At 43.0% G+C, this 14,948-nt stretch overlaps 1 protein-coding gene across 5 annotated transcripts in view; it reads left to right on the top strand.

Moving 5' to 3' along the window:
- The first annotated feature begins 10,532 nt into the window (after positions 1-10,532).
- DSP (desmoplakin) overlaps positions 10,533-14,948 on the top strand; it is a 64,229-nt gene continuing 59,813 nt past the window's right edge. For 3 of the 5 annotated variants that reach the window (XM_056521114.1, XM_056521117.1, XM_056521118.1), the window contains exon 1: positions 10,533-10,997. In XM_056521114.1, coding sequence (XP_056377089.1) covers positions 10,801-10,997 — 197 coding nt within the window. In that variant the 5' untranslated portion in view covers positions 10,533-10,800. Of the gene's footprint in view, positions 10,998-12,634; positions 12,823-14,948 lie in introns of those variants that run through there. The other 2 variants (XM_056521116.1, XM_056521115.1) reach the window with 2 other exon arrangements.

Here is a 14,948-nt window from a genome sequence, read left to right on the forward strand (position 1 = left end):
ATATTTGAGGAAGACCCCAGCTTCCTTATTTCTTGCGCATCCTCCACATCATCTTCTGATGATGAGCCGCCAAGGCGGTGGAGATGCCGCCATGCGAGGCGGCAAACCTCCTCTGCTCCTAACCCTGTGCCCCATGCTGGTATGAGTCCCCCTGGTGCTGATACTAGTCAAGCCCCCCAGCCAAGTTTACTGGTGCCTGGTACCGGTGAACTAGTCTGGACTGAGCAAGCGGACCATGAGCCCATGATTCCTGAGTTTGTTCCCAGTCAGTGCAGCCGAAATGAGGACCTATTGGGGCCTAGTGCTTCATATGGGCCTAGTTAAAAAAACTAACAAAGGTCAGGCAGTACCGGAGAGGGGACACCCTCTACCAGACCCCACTGTACAGTATGGCCATGACCCGTCTCCGGTTCGAGGCCATTCGTAAATGTTTGCATTATGCTGATAATGCGGCATGTCCCCCCCAAACTGATCCCACGTATGACCCCCTGAAAAGAAGGGACGATCCAAGAAAAAATGCAGAGTGTGTCGAAAGAGGGGGATTCCGAAGGACACCACCACTTAATGCGACACTTGCCCTGATAATCCAGGCCTCTGCATTAAAGGAGTACTCCGATGCACCACCCAAAACATGCCACAATGTAGCCCATGAAATGACCTTTTAAATGACCCCTCATTCATGTAAAATGGCCCAGCCATTCTTCTGTTATTGCCGCCCAAAGTTTCCGGTACTTCCGGGTTCTCTTCCTTGCCCGCAATGTAAAAAACTACTTCTCCCAGCAAGCCCGCTCCTGATTTCCGGACAGCTCCTGCCCTCCCCCTGTAGCTCCCCTGCTCGGCCCCTTCCCAAAATTATAATATTTCACGCCCCCTCCTCTCCCACTTATTTCCCTATCCCCGCCTCTCAAAATGCGTCCTCCTCACATGGTCGCCGAGCTCCAATGAGCTTTCGGCTGCCGCTGCGTGTTGGTATGTGAATAAGAGTAGCTAGTACGGGAGCGTGAAACGAAGCTTGCTGATTGGCCCATGTAATTTCCCTATTCTTTTGATATAGTGGGCCTTGCGCATGCGCCGGACCTAAGCGCTGATTGGCGGTCAGTGCTGCGATAGGCGTTTGCTGAGCTAAGCCTATGGCAGCTCAGCTCAGCGCATAGATGAATAAATTAGTGATGGGGGCAGACTCCGGGCTGGGAGGCCGGCAAAGCCCGCAGTGACGCATGGGAGCGATGAGTCACCGGGCTAAGATGGCGGCGGATTGGGAGGAAAACAAAGTTGAACGTCATCAAAGGACCCAGCTTCTGGTGGAACAGAAAAAAGAAGATAACTCCCTGAAGAGGCCAATATTGAAAACGAAAGTACATAGGTAAGTAATATAACTTTACTTAATGCTTCATTTGCCCCCTAAAAACTGTGCTTCGGAGTACTCCTTTAAGGATTGCTTCAGGGAGCATCACACTTCCATGGAGCACTACATTTTTATCCTTTTCCCTGATTTTAATTCCCCAGATTTCAACTCCAATGCACCAGTCCAGAGTACATTGTCTTCCAAATTTTAAAACCAAACAACCCCCCCCCCCCCAAAAAAAAAAAAAAAAGAAAAAGAAAAAAAAAGAAGAACCTATTTCCCAATACCTCTGATATCTTTTTTTTTTTCCCACCCCCCAAAAAATTGGTCATGGGACACAGAGTCAACAGCATTGGGGGTTTGCAGTTGCCTCAAATGCACAGCACTCTCTCCCCACCTGAGCGGGTTGCGCATTTGAGGTAACAGAATAGGGACGGCCACACACATCACATTCCCAGAATGAGGATTTAGAGCAGAGGGTTTGGGGGCGGGCATCATTTTTACTTTTGGCTATACTCTGGGTCATCATTCTAGGAATTGGCATATCAGTACTAAAATTGCAATTTTCATTTCCCCCAAACTACACTTCATCCATTCCTGGAAAATACATTTAGGGAGCCCCCGTCTGTTCCAAATCTCCACTTCACCCCTATACACCTTCCCTAGGGGGTGTACGGTTTGTAATAGGCTCACATGTGGGTGTTCCTTTCTTGTATTTTCCTCTGAATGTATGTAACTGTTAGGTCCGTAAGAAACATCCACCTCAAATGAGAGTTCTCATGAGCTCTGTCGTATTTCCAGGAGACAATTCGTAGCCACATGTTAGTTGTTACCAGACAGATGAAGCAGAGCATAGGTTGAAAATTGCAATTTTCATCCATTCCTGGAAAATAAAATTAGGAAACACCCATGCGTTCAAAATGTCCTCTTTACCCCTATAGCCATTTCTCGCGGGGTTTCTGTAATGGTGTCACATGTGGGTGTTTCATTTTTGTATTTCCTCGGAATGTATGTAACCATCAGCTACTGATATGCCATAGGCCTCAAATTTAAACAGACCTCTATGACTTCTTAGCCTTGCTGTGTGCCCGCCCAGCACGTTACCCCATATGTGGATGTATTTCCATAGTCAGGAGAAAAAGCCCTTCAAAATTTGTAACCCAATTTCTCCCATTACCCCCTTGTGGAAATGTAAAAAATTGGGTAACCCCAGCATTTTAGAGTAAAAAAATATAATTTTTCAATTTACAGCCCACTGTTCAAAAAACCTGTGAGGTGTAAGTACTCACTGTACCCCTTGTTACCTTCCTTGAGGGGTGTAGTTTCAAAATTGTGGTCACTTGCCAAGGTTTTTCTTTTAGATTTTATGTCAGAACCTCAATCATTGCAGCGCGAAGCACCACTTTAGTCCTCAAATCCCATCGGTGCTGTCTCACTCCTAAGCCCTGTTTTGCACCCGCATAGTGCTTTTCCGCCTTACAACGACGGAAATTTACCACAATGTTAAAGTAGAATATGTCACGAAAAAAATAAATAAATCTCAGAATCAGAATAAAAGGTAAAAGCATCCCAGAGTTATTAATGCATAAAGTGACAGTGGTCAGAATTGCAAAAAAGGGCTGAGTCCTTAACCCCTTAACGACGCAGGACGTATATTTACGCCCTGCGCCGGCTCCCGCGATATGAAGCGGGATCGCGCCGCGATCCTGCATCATATCGCGTCGGACCCGGCGCTCATCAACGGCCGCGGTTAATACCACACATCGCCGATCGCGGCGATGTGCGGTATTAACCCTTTAGAAGCGGCGGTCAAAGCTGACCGCCGCCTCGAAAGTGAAAGTTACCCGGCTGCTCAGTCGGGCTGTTCGGGACCGCCGCGGTGAAATCGCGGCGTCCCGAACAGCTGACCGGACACCGGGAGGGCCCTTACCTGCCTCCTCGGTGTCCGATCGACGAATGACTGCTCCTTGCCTGAGATCCAGGCAGGAGCAGTCAAGCGCCGATAACACTGATCACAGGCGTGTTAATACACACCTGTGATCAGGATGAGAGATCAGTGTGTGCAGCGTTATAGGTCCCTATGGGACCTATAACACTGCAAAAAAAATTTTAAAAAAAAGTGTTAATAAAGGTCATTTAATCCATTCCCTAATAAAAGTTTGAATCACCCCCCTTTTCCCATAAAAAAAATAAAAAAGTGTAAAAAAAATAAATAAATAAACATATGTGGTATCGCCGCGTGCGTAAATGTCCGAACTATAAAAATATATCATTATTAAACCGTACGGTCAATGGCGTACGCGCAAAAAAGTCCAAAAAAGCGTATTTTGGTCACTTTTTATACCATTAAAAAATGAATAAAAAGTGATCAAAAAGTCCGATCAAAACAAAAATCATACCGATAAAAACTTCAGATCACGGTGCAAAAAATTAGTCCTCATACCGCCCTGTATGTGGAAAAATAAAAAAGTTATAGGGGTCAGAAGATGACATTTTTAAACGTATAAATTTTCCTGCATGTAGTTATGATTTTTTCCAGAAGTGCGACAAAATCAAGCCTATATAAGTAGGGTATCATTTTAACCGTATGGACCTACAAAATAATGATAAGGTGTAATTTTTACCGAAATATGCACTGCGTAGAAACGGAAGCCCCCAAAAGTTACAAAATGGCGGTTTTTTTTTATTTTGTCGCACAATGATTTTTTTTTCCGTTTCGCCGTGCATTTTTGGGTAAAATGACTAATGTCACTGCAAAGTAGAATTGGCGACGCAAAAAATAAGCCATAATATGGATTTTTAGGTGGAAAATTGAAAGGGTTATGATTTTTAACCCCTTAAGGACGCAGGACGTAAATGTACGTCCTGGTGAGGTGGTACTTAACGCACCAGGACGTACATTTACGTCCTGTGCATAACAGCGGGCATCGGAGCGATGCCCGTGTCATGCGCGGCTGATCCCGGCTGCTGATCGCAGCCAGGGACCCGCCGGCAATGGTGGACGCCCGCGATCTCGCGGGCGTCCGCCATTAACCCCTCAGGTGCCGGGATCAATACAGATCCCGGCATCTGCGGCAGTGCGCGATTTGAATGAATGATTGGATCGCCCGCAGCGCTGCTGCGGGGATCCGATCATTCATAACGCCGCACGGAGGTCCCCTCTCCTTCCTCCGTCTGGCTCCCGGCGTCTCCTGCTCTGGTCTGTGATCGAGCAGACCAGAGCAGAAGATCGCCGATAACACTGATCTGTTCTATGTCCTATACATAGAACAGATCAGTATTAGCAATCATGGTATTGCTATGAATAGTCCCCTATGGGGACTATTCAAGTGTAAAAAAAAATGTAAAAGTAAAAAAAAAGTGAAAAATCCCCTCCCCCAATAAAAAAGTAAAACGTCCGTTTTTTCCTATTTTACCCCCAAAAAGCGTAAAAAAAAATCTTTTATAGACATATTTGGTATCGCCGCGTGCGTAAATGTCCAAACTATTAAAATAAAATGTTAATGATCCCGTACGGTGAACGGCGTGAACGAAAAAAAAAAAAAAAGTCCCAAATTCCTACTTTTTTAATACATTTTATTTAAAAAAAATTATAAAAAATGTATTAAAAGTTTTTTATAGCAAATGTGGTATCAAAAAAAAGTACAGATCATGGCGCAAAAAATGAGCCTCCATACCGCCGCATATACGGAAAAATAAAAAAGTTAGAGGTCATCAAAATAAAGGGATTATAAACGTACTAATTTGGTTAAAAAGTTTGTGATTTTTTTTAAGCGCAACAATAATATAAAAGTATGTAATAATGGGTATCATTTTAATCGTATTGACCCTCAAAATAAAGAACACACGTCATTTTTACCATAAATTTTACGGCGTGAAAACGAAACCTTCCAAAATTAGCAAAATTGCGTTTTTTGTTTTCATTTCCCCACAAAAATAGTGTTTTTTGGTTGCGCCATACATTTTATGATATAATGAGTGATGTCATTACAAAGGACAACTGGTCGCGCAAAAAACAAGCCCTCATACTAGTCTGTGGATGAAAATATAAAAGAGTTATGATTTTTAGAAGGCGAGGAGGAAAAAATGAAAACGTAAAAATTAAATTGTCTGAGTCCTTAAGGCCAAAATGGGTCCTTAAGGGGTTAAAAGGTAAGGAGGAAAAAACAAAAGTGCAAAAACGGAAAAACCCTGAGTCCTTAAGGGGTTAAAGGGGTACTCCAGTGGAAAAACAATTTTTTTTTCTTTTTTAAATCAACTGGTGCCAGAAAGTTAAACATATTTGTAAATTGCTTCTATTAAAAATTCTTAATCCTTCCAGTACTTATTAGCTGCTGAATGCTACAGAGGAAATTCCTTTCTTTTTGGAACACTGATGACATCACGACCACAGTGCTCTCTGCTGACATCTCTGTCCATTTTAGCTAGCATGCATAGCAGATGTATGCTAAGGGCAGCATGGTGACTTAGTGGTTAGCACTGCTGCCTAGCAGTGCTGGGGCCTTGGGTTCAAATCCCGCTAAGGGCAACAATAAATAAAGACTTATTATTATAATAACGTCAGCAGAGAGCACTGTGTTCGTGACGTCATCAGAGAGCATTCCAAAAAGAAAAGAATTTCCTCTGTAGTATTCAGCAGCTAATAAATACAGGAAGGATTAAGATTTTTTAATGGAAGTAATTTACAAATATGTTTAACTTTCTGGCACCAGTTGATTTAAAAAAGAAAAAAATAATTGTTTTTCCACCGAGTACCCCTTTAAGGTGAAAATGGGCTGAGTCCCTAAGGGGTTAATTGTGGAGCTACAGCTGCAGTGCGGTGGAGTACATGGAGTTACATACAATCTCGTGGACTACACCTGTTTTTACTCTACAGTTAAAATCAAAACTGTCTGCTGTTGCCCATATAACAACCAATCATAGCAGATATGAAAGCTGAGCTGTGATTGGTTGTTATGGACAGTTAGTAGACAGTTTTGGTTTCAGGCAGATTGACAAGTCTGGGTCCATTTCTTTCATACTATTTAGATGATTTAAATGTTTTGAGTCAGTTTTTTTAAACCTGGAAAGACAGGTTTGGAGAGAGGCCGATAGGCTATATATTCCCACGCAGCAGATCTTTTGCAACTAAAAATCTATTTTATCCACTTGAATGGGTTTTGTTTTGTCCCAAAGGGTAAGATCACACGGTATTCCTGCCCCGTTAATCGTATCCATCTGCATCCTGAAAATGGGATGCTGACGTATACTGTTAAAGGGAGCAGTGGACCCCATTTACTTCTATGACCGAACAAAGTAATCCCTAGTGACTCCATTTGGGTCATATGCGCTATTCTAAGTGGACTCATAACAGGGGCTGTTGCGCTTTTGAAATGGCACATAGATCCCAAAAGGGGTCACCGGATAACTCAGTTCGGCCATAGAAGTGAATGTGGTTTGCTGCTTCCATTAACAGTATACGTCAACATCCCGTTTTGGCAAGATGCCGATGGATCCGTTTAACGGGGGTAGGAACCGTATTATCGTACCCAAACATATGGATTTCTGCAACAAATCTGCTGTGTATGTACCCTGTTTCCCCGAAAATAAACCCTACCCCGAAAGTAAGCCCTAGCAGGATTATCAGGGTGGGCTGCAATATAAGCCCCACCCCGAAAATCAGACCTAGGCCAGGGGTAATCAACTGGCAGACAGCGGTCCATATCCGGACCGCGGCTGCCAGTAATGCCCGTAGACCACTATCCAACCCCCCCCCCCCCCTTGGCTGGTCCCGCGGCAAGTTACCATAATTGAGCCGGGGGGATGGAATGTGTACCCTAGTTTATTATGGCAGAGGGGTGGGGGGCTGTAGGAGTGTGGAGGATGGAGGGCTGTAGGAGTGTGAAGGATGGGGGGCTGCAGGAGTGTGGAGGATGGGGGCTGTAGGAGGATGGGGGGCTGTAGCAGTGTGGAAGATGGGGGGTGCGGAATCCTCCACATTGCTACAGCCCCCCCCCCCCTACCCTGAAAATAAGCCCTAGTGTGTTTTTTGTGACTAAAATTAATATAAGACCCGGTCTTATTTTCGGAGAAACACGGTATATACCCTAAGAGGGCATTGTTACCTTTGCAGCCAATTCTGGGAAGCAGAATTGTCTGATCATGTCATTCTACAGATAACCTCACCTCCACTTCCCCCATCCTTGGCTTTATTTAGCATTGCGCTGCTGAATACAAATAATAAAGCTTTGAAAAAGCACAGATAATAATATAACAATTATTATAAAGGTATTTTGCAGAAAATATTTTCTCGAAAAAAGGTAAGGGCTGTGTAAAGAAATCTTTGTGTTTCAAATAAGCATTCTACTTGTGTGTGCTATCTTTATTGAATGTATAACAAAGGTTAAGCATTTTAAGACGTGCAATATTGGGTATAACTGGTCAGATCTGTACCATAAATTGTTAAAATACCAGATAAACAGCAGAAATGAGAAGGCAGGTATTTAAAGACTCCCAATGCGGAAGCTGTGCAATAATCACTGAGTGGCAGTAAGGAGTGTGTAACACTGGAGGACTATTGTCTCGGACACCGGTTATGCTTAAATCAAGGTAGGTCAATGCCATACAGTGACACCGGTTATGCTTAAATCAAGGTAGGTCAATGCCATACAGTGACACCAGTTATGCTTAAATCAAGGTAGGTCAATGCCATACAGTGACACCGGTTATGCTTAAATCAAGGTAGGTCAATGCCATACAGTGACACCGGTTATGCTTAAATCAAGGTAGGTCAATGCCATACAGTGACACCGGTTATGCTTAAATCAAGGTAGGTCAATGCCATACAGTGACACCGGTTATGCTTAAATCAAGGTAGGTCAATGCCATACAGTGACACCGGTTATGCTTAAATTAAGGTAGGTCAATGCCATACAGTGACACCGGTTATGCTTAAATCAAGGTAGGTCAATGCCATACAGTGACACCGGTTATGCTTAACTCAAGGTAGGTCAATGCCATAGAGTTTGCTTCTCGTAATGAAGAAAGTTTACACTGTGGTGGGTTCAGGCCATGAAAAGGAGTAGGAGGTGATCTAGGGACCTGTTCTGCTAGATTTTGTGTACTGACCACAGCTCAGTGAATTGGCTTTTTTCCAGCCTTGTGTTTTCTTCTCCAGTCATAATTTAACTTCCTTGCAAATAGCCATTATGGTCTGTGCAGGGAGGGGCGCAGCTGCGAGCACTGAATGGAATTTGCATGGTTCAATGGAAGCTCACATCTTTGATTCTGTAGGGAGACACAATGGCCGTACTGAAATTACCTTGCTGAGCTTGATGCTTGCCTGGCAAATACAGTGCTCCCTCAAGTTACACTATTAATCGGTTCCAGGACGACCATTGTATGTTGAAACCATCGTATGTTGAGACAAGAACTCTATGGAAACCTGGTAATTGGTTCCGAAGGCACCAAAATGTCATCGAAAAATAGGAAAAAGTGAGAATTAAAGAAAAATAAGTAGATAACTAATATAAAGCAAGTTCGCACATATAAAAGTAAGAAAGAAATGCTGGGAGATGTAAATTACTGTCAATGTTTCACAAGCAGGGAGCCTCCAGCTGTTGCAAAACTACAAATCCCAGCATGCCCGGACAGCCAAAGGCTGTCCAGGCATGCTGGGAGTTGTAGTTTTGCAACAGCTGTTGGCACCCTGCTTGGAAAACACTGGTCTATGTAGAGGACAGGAGCTTCTTCAGGGTCCTGTACAGTACACACAATGTCCTAAAAAAGTAACATGGAGTCGCCCTCACCTGGTGTCCAAAGGAGCAGGTAACCCTGGTACAGGTAAAGTGTACAGAACATGTAATACCTCCCTGTACTGTAGGGGGCGCTACCAGACACCAGTCAGTGCATACACTTCAGTAATACAGGTAAAGAGTACAGAACATGTAATACCTCCCTGTACTGTAGGGGGCGCTACCAGACACCAGTCAGTGCATACACTTCAGTAATACAGGTAAAGAGTACAGAACATGTAATACCTCCCTGTACTGTAGGGGGCGCTACCAGACATCAGTCAATGCATATGCTTCAGTAATACAGGGTTTTTACCAGTGAAATGTCCATTCTGATTGGTCAGTTCTTCCAGCTATTGATATGTTTTGCACATCTGGACTGTCCGTAGCATTGCAGGTTGAGTCTGGTTTCAACTTCCAATGGTCCAGAAAAGACCATTGTATGTTGAAACTATTGTATGTTGAGGCCATTGTAAGTTGAGGGATCACTGTAACCATTCAGCTGGTAAGACTTGTTCTACAGCATTTGGCTATTCATTTCTTATATGCTTTTTTGCTTTAAAAAAAACCAAAACAAATCTACAAAAAAAAACTAAAAAACTTAAATGTAAAAAACATTCAATAGGACGATAAGAAATTATGAAAGAAACAATTAATTATATTAGAGATGAGCAAACTTACAGTAAATTCCATTCGTCACGAACTTCTCGGCTCGGCGGTTGCTGACTTATCCTGCATAAATTAGTTCAGCTTTCAGGTGCTCCAGAGGGCTGGAAAAGGTGGATACAGTATTCGGAAAGAGTCTCCTAGGACTGTATCCACCTTTTCCAGCCCACCGGAGCACCGGAAAGCTGAACTCTTTTATGCAGGAAAAGTCATCAACTGCCGAGCCGAGAAGTTCGTGACGAATCGAATTTACTGTAAGTTCGCTCATCTCTAAATTATATGTTTTGATGGTATCTTCTCATGTACAAAAAGTTTCTGCCTACTACCTCTTACACCCACTGTTGCAGTCAATGTTTTATTTACGGTATATATTATTTTTTTTTTTGCAGTTTTTTTAAATAGTATTGGGTATTCATTGTCAAGTTTAGTCCCTTTATACATAACTCCCTATATCATTGACAATCTGTACGGGTTTAATGTTGTTGTGCTGACATATAGGCGATAGGGAGAGTTTACCATGCTCAGGTTAATACAGCTGTCATATTTATGAGGTGGATGCAGGGCTGGGGCAGCAGATATTTAGGGTGTTGCCAGCAATCACAATACTTTTGAAAAAAAAAAAAAAAACCCCACACAGACACACATAGACAGAGAAACAAAGGTGTGCCCTTGGCGTGTACACAGGAGAGGGCTGGGTAAGACCTGCCACCTCCTTCTCCTCCCCCTTCTCTTGGTTCCCACTCTCTCTGCATACAGAAGCACAGAGCTGTAGAGCAAACAGGAGGGAGCTCTGTGCCTGTACTGCCTGATCCCTGATACTGTCCACTTGCAATAGACTTATTTCGGCTTTGCTATTGACTTTTCTTTGCTAAATTTCTTGGCACACCTGGGAACTGAGGCCCGCAACTGGGCTAGCTTTACCTGTCCTGACTCACGCTTCCCCTCCCACACCTGCAGACATAGATAACTTTTCCTTTCCAAGGCGAATGCTTGGTCGGCTTTAGATCTGACAACAAAATGAGTATTAACGGAGGGTCCCATACCCGGATAAATACCCTAGGCAGGCTCACCAGAGCAGAATCTGGCCCGGATCTTACCAACAGGTATGAGATGAACAACCACCACAAAATGGTTGGAGGAGGTGGAGGAATGATCCCGCAGAAGACTTACTACATCCAGCAGTCTTACAGCGAACACACTGGAGATGGCTATGGGTGAGAAACTTCGATTCTATTGTGCGCTGTAAATAACTGGTCAACTGGCCTAAATGCCTAGTGTCATCGGTTTTAATGGTGTATGCGATTAAACTGGAGAGTCTTTTAGAAGATAACTTTGTCACTTTAAGGGTATGTTCACATGTACGGTTTATGTTGCAGATTTTTTTTAGCGATGATAAAAATCTGCGAAATAAAATTAGCAGCATATATTGTACGTGTGAAGATACCGTAATAGTGGATTGTTGTGTGTTTATAGAACTGTCAGTTAGGCCCCGTTCACACAGGGCAGTTTGGAGCAGTGTGGATGCATTTCTTAAGGCACGGCCAAGAGTGGTCCTAAAGGAAGACAAAGCTTCTATTACTATTTCTTTGCAATTGTCATTGTTTTGCTGAAATCTGGCTGAACGGCCAGTTAGTAATACTGAATGCGCAGCTAAGGTTAACTATATGATAGTATAGAACTCCTAATAAGAGTCCTCGGTTCCCAAGGACTTGGCTCTTTGTCACACATTCTAATTATTTCAAAATACATGCATGGCAGGCAGGGTCTCTCTCACAACAGGTATTATCAGTCGCAACTTCTGACAGTAGCACCAAGTATGGCATTAAGGCAATGATTACACGGTGACATGATACGACCACAAAATGTCTATTGCACAAAATCCAACTTTGTGGTTACAGGTCTAGACTTTGTAACTGTAATAAAGTCACGTGACAGCAAGTCGCACAATAATGGTGAGTGCTCGCCATTTGCACATATATTTTGGTTGTACAATGTAGATATGATTTGTCTGTTGCACAACACATGTCGCCGTGCAGTCCTATCCTATGGGTCCATTCACACCAGGGGCGTAGCTATAGAGGTAGCAGTCGTACCAGGGCCTGGTGCCTAAGGGAGCCCCAAAGCACATCTGCCCCACTAGAGACCAGCAATATAATTGGCATATGGGTCCCTGCTGCAGATTTAGCATCAGTGCCCAGAAGCTACACCTCAGATTCACACACTATAGAATTTTCAGGCAGAAACACTGTGTGCAGTATGTACCCCCCAAAACAAATCAGTGCTATGACCACGAGGACATGTGTCAGACCCATAGACTGCAATGCAGTCAATGCAGAGCCTGGAATCTGCAATGTCCGCAGTGAAAATTCCATTTCAGAAATTCTGCAATGTACATGGTGCCAGCAGAAACCCATTGAAAGCAATGGGAGGCTGCTGCACCAGAATTTCTGAGCGGAATTTCTTCACTTGGAAATCCCTTACTATTCTAGAAAGTAATACAAATACATTTCTATTCTGCAGCACTAGAGGAGATCACCACCATATGTTGTAGCTTTACCTGCTATAAATTATTTACCATGTTTTGAACTTGACATCCCCTGTAAATGACATTTGGATATTTTAATGGTCATATGCTGGCCGTCATGTTATGTTTTGTTCTGAAACTATTTTGCAATGAGGGTGATGAAGCAGCTATCTCACTTCATGGCAATGGGGGAGATTTATCAAAACCTGTGCAGAGGAAGAGTGGTGCAGTTGCCCATAGCAACCAATCAGATTGCTTCTTTCATTTTCCACAGGCCTCTAAAGAGGCCTGTGGAAAATGAAAGAAGCAATCTGATTGGTTGCTATGGGCAACTACACCACTCTTCCTCTTCACAGGTTTTGATAAATCTCCCCAAATGTGTACACAAACTGCCAGAGGTGCTCTACCCTTCCCCCATTGCTAAGGTGGAAGAGACAGGTCAGGCCATGAGATGAGATCTTTCTTCTGCGCTAAGCATTCTCTCACAGAAGATAGTGTGTAGGGAGGAAGAGGAGGTCTGTCAGGTTACTTCTTATCTTTCATTTCCCACAAGTCTTAATGAACTCCCCCATGGGGAGACAATGTACAAGCAGACTTATGATTTACTGCTTTGTTTTTACATTATTAGACGACATTGTTTGATTGTACATTCATTCAAGTATTTTTATATTTCATTGTTTGGCTACAGGGGTTCCCTGTGTTTTACTATATATGTGTTTATTAGAGATGAGCGAACTTGCAGTAAATTCGATTTGTCACGAGCTTCTCGGCTCGGCAGTTGATGCCTTTTCCTGCATAAATTAGTTCAGCCTTCAGGTCTCCTAAGACTGTATCCACCTTTTCCAGCCCACCGGAAAGCTGAACTAATTTATGCAGGAAAAGTCATCAACTGCCGAGCCGAGAAGTTCGCGACGAATCGAATTTACTGTAAGTTCGCTCATCTCTAGTGTTTATAGGTGCATAAATGAAAAGTGTTTAATGAATTGATGGCACTGCCGCAGGACATCAGTCTTCGCATCTTGGTTACCACTTCTTGGATCATCCATCTTCCATTGAAAATGTATGTTCTATAAATCTGGTTAAAAAAGACCACAGTATGTGAAACGATCCCACTGTAGCCACGAGCTTCACCTTCTTGGGGATTCATGCATCATATTATATTCATATTACAAACTCTCTTAAAGGGACTTTCTACAGACTTCGAGAACCCCATCAAACAGGTTATCGACTTAATTCTTTGGACTAAATAACACCACCGGTTGGAATGGATCATGGGATCACTATAATTAGGCAGCTTTTCTGTACTCTCTTTACAGTACCAATCCAGTTGTGTCATTTAGGATTGGCTGGTTGCTATGGATACCATGCCAAACAGTTGCAGCCTTTTAAATGGGGGTTGTCAGACAGATCATCTGTGGCAACCAGACTGTTTCTCATAACTTAGGTTTTCAATCCAAGGGGCAAATTTGCATGTTTCAGAATAGAAGGGAACAATTTTAGCAGGACTCAACTTACAATTATATAGATCCCCTACTGCCTTAAAACCAAAAATTATTCTGGCGAGTAAAAGAAAATATTATGCTTTACGTAACATCGAATTGTGTTTTCTTATATTTTTCTGTGAACTAAAGAATGTAATTGCTACAACAATTCATATGTCCATATATGCATTTCCCAGTAAACAGTTTAGTGGTTGGTTGTCCTGCCTCTGGATGTAAACAGAGAAGTCCCTACAGCCACAGTTCCCAATATCTGCGGTTTCCTATTAACCCTATACAGCTTGATTTATTGTGGGAGAATGAAATACTAGTAATTCCAATGATACTATATAAATTGGTCTTCTAGTGGAATGATGGATTGTTGCACAGTGTAAACAAGTGATGGTCTGAAAGATAGTCCCATTAGCAGCCGTAACCTAAGAAAACTAGAGGGAGAACCTTTGGAATTTTCAAACTTGCTTGGGGGCAGGGAGGGGTAGGAAGATTGCTAGGCAGCTACTCTTTACAATGTGGGTGTGTTACGTTTCTCTTCCAGACATTTCTACCAAGGATCTTTTGGATGTAACCGGTTAGCCCACTGTCAAACTATAAAATTAAATGTCTATTGATTCTGGTCATCCCGTGTGTTTTGTACACTCCCTCTATGGGTTAACTGTTGCTGCTTGTGTGACCTCACATTCCAGAATAACTCCCTGTCTTATCCACCCCTGATAAAGGACTTGTCTAAGGACAAAACAGAGCACAGTAAATCTTAAAACTCTGCTATTGTCTCCTGTCCATTATTGCTTCTCTGCTGCTACTTATATCCTTTGGTGTATATTATGGGAAGTATCGGGTTATTTAATTCTGTATTATAGTTATTAGTCTGTTGGATGTACCGTATATACTCAACGATTTTTCGTGGCTTATACTCGAGTGAGCAAAAAAATGTTTCTGACTTTAGCTGTGAGGGGATGGTCCTGGCCGTCCATCTCCGCCTGTCAATCCCAATCAGTGGTCTTCAACCTGCGGACCTCTAGATGTTGCAAAACTACAACTCCCAGCATGCGCGGACAGCCATCGGCTGTCCGGGCATGCTGGGAGTTGTTGTTTTGAAACATCTGGAGGTCTGCAGGTTGAAGACCACTGCAGCCTTCGTCATC

Source organism: Hyla sarda, chromosome 5 (genome assembly GCF_029499605.1).
Source record: "Hyla sarda isolate aHylSar1 chromosome 5, aHylSar1.hap1, whole genome shotgun sequence".
Taxonomy (NCBI): domain Eukaryota; kingdom Metazoa; phylum Chordata; class Amphibia; order Anura; family Hylidae; genus Hyla; species Hyla sarda.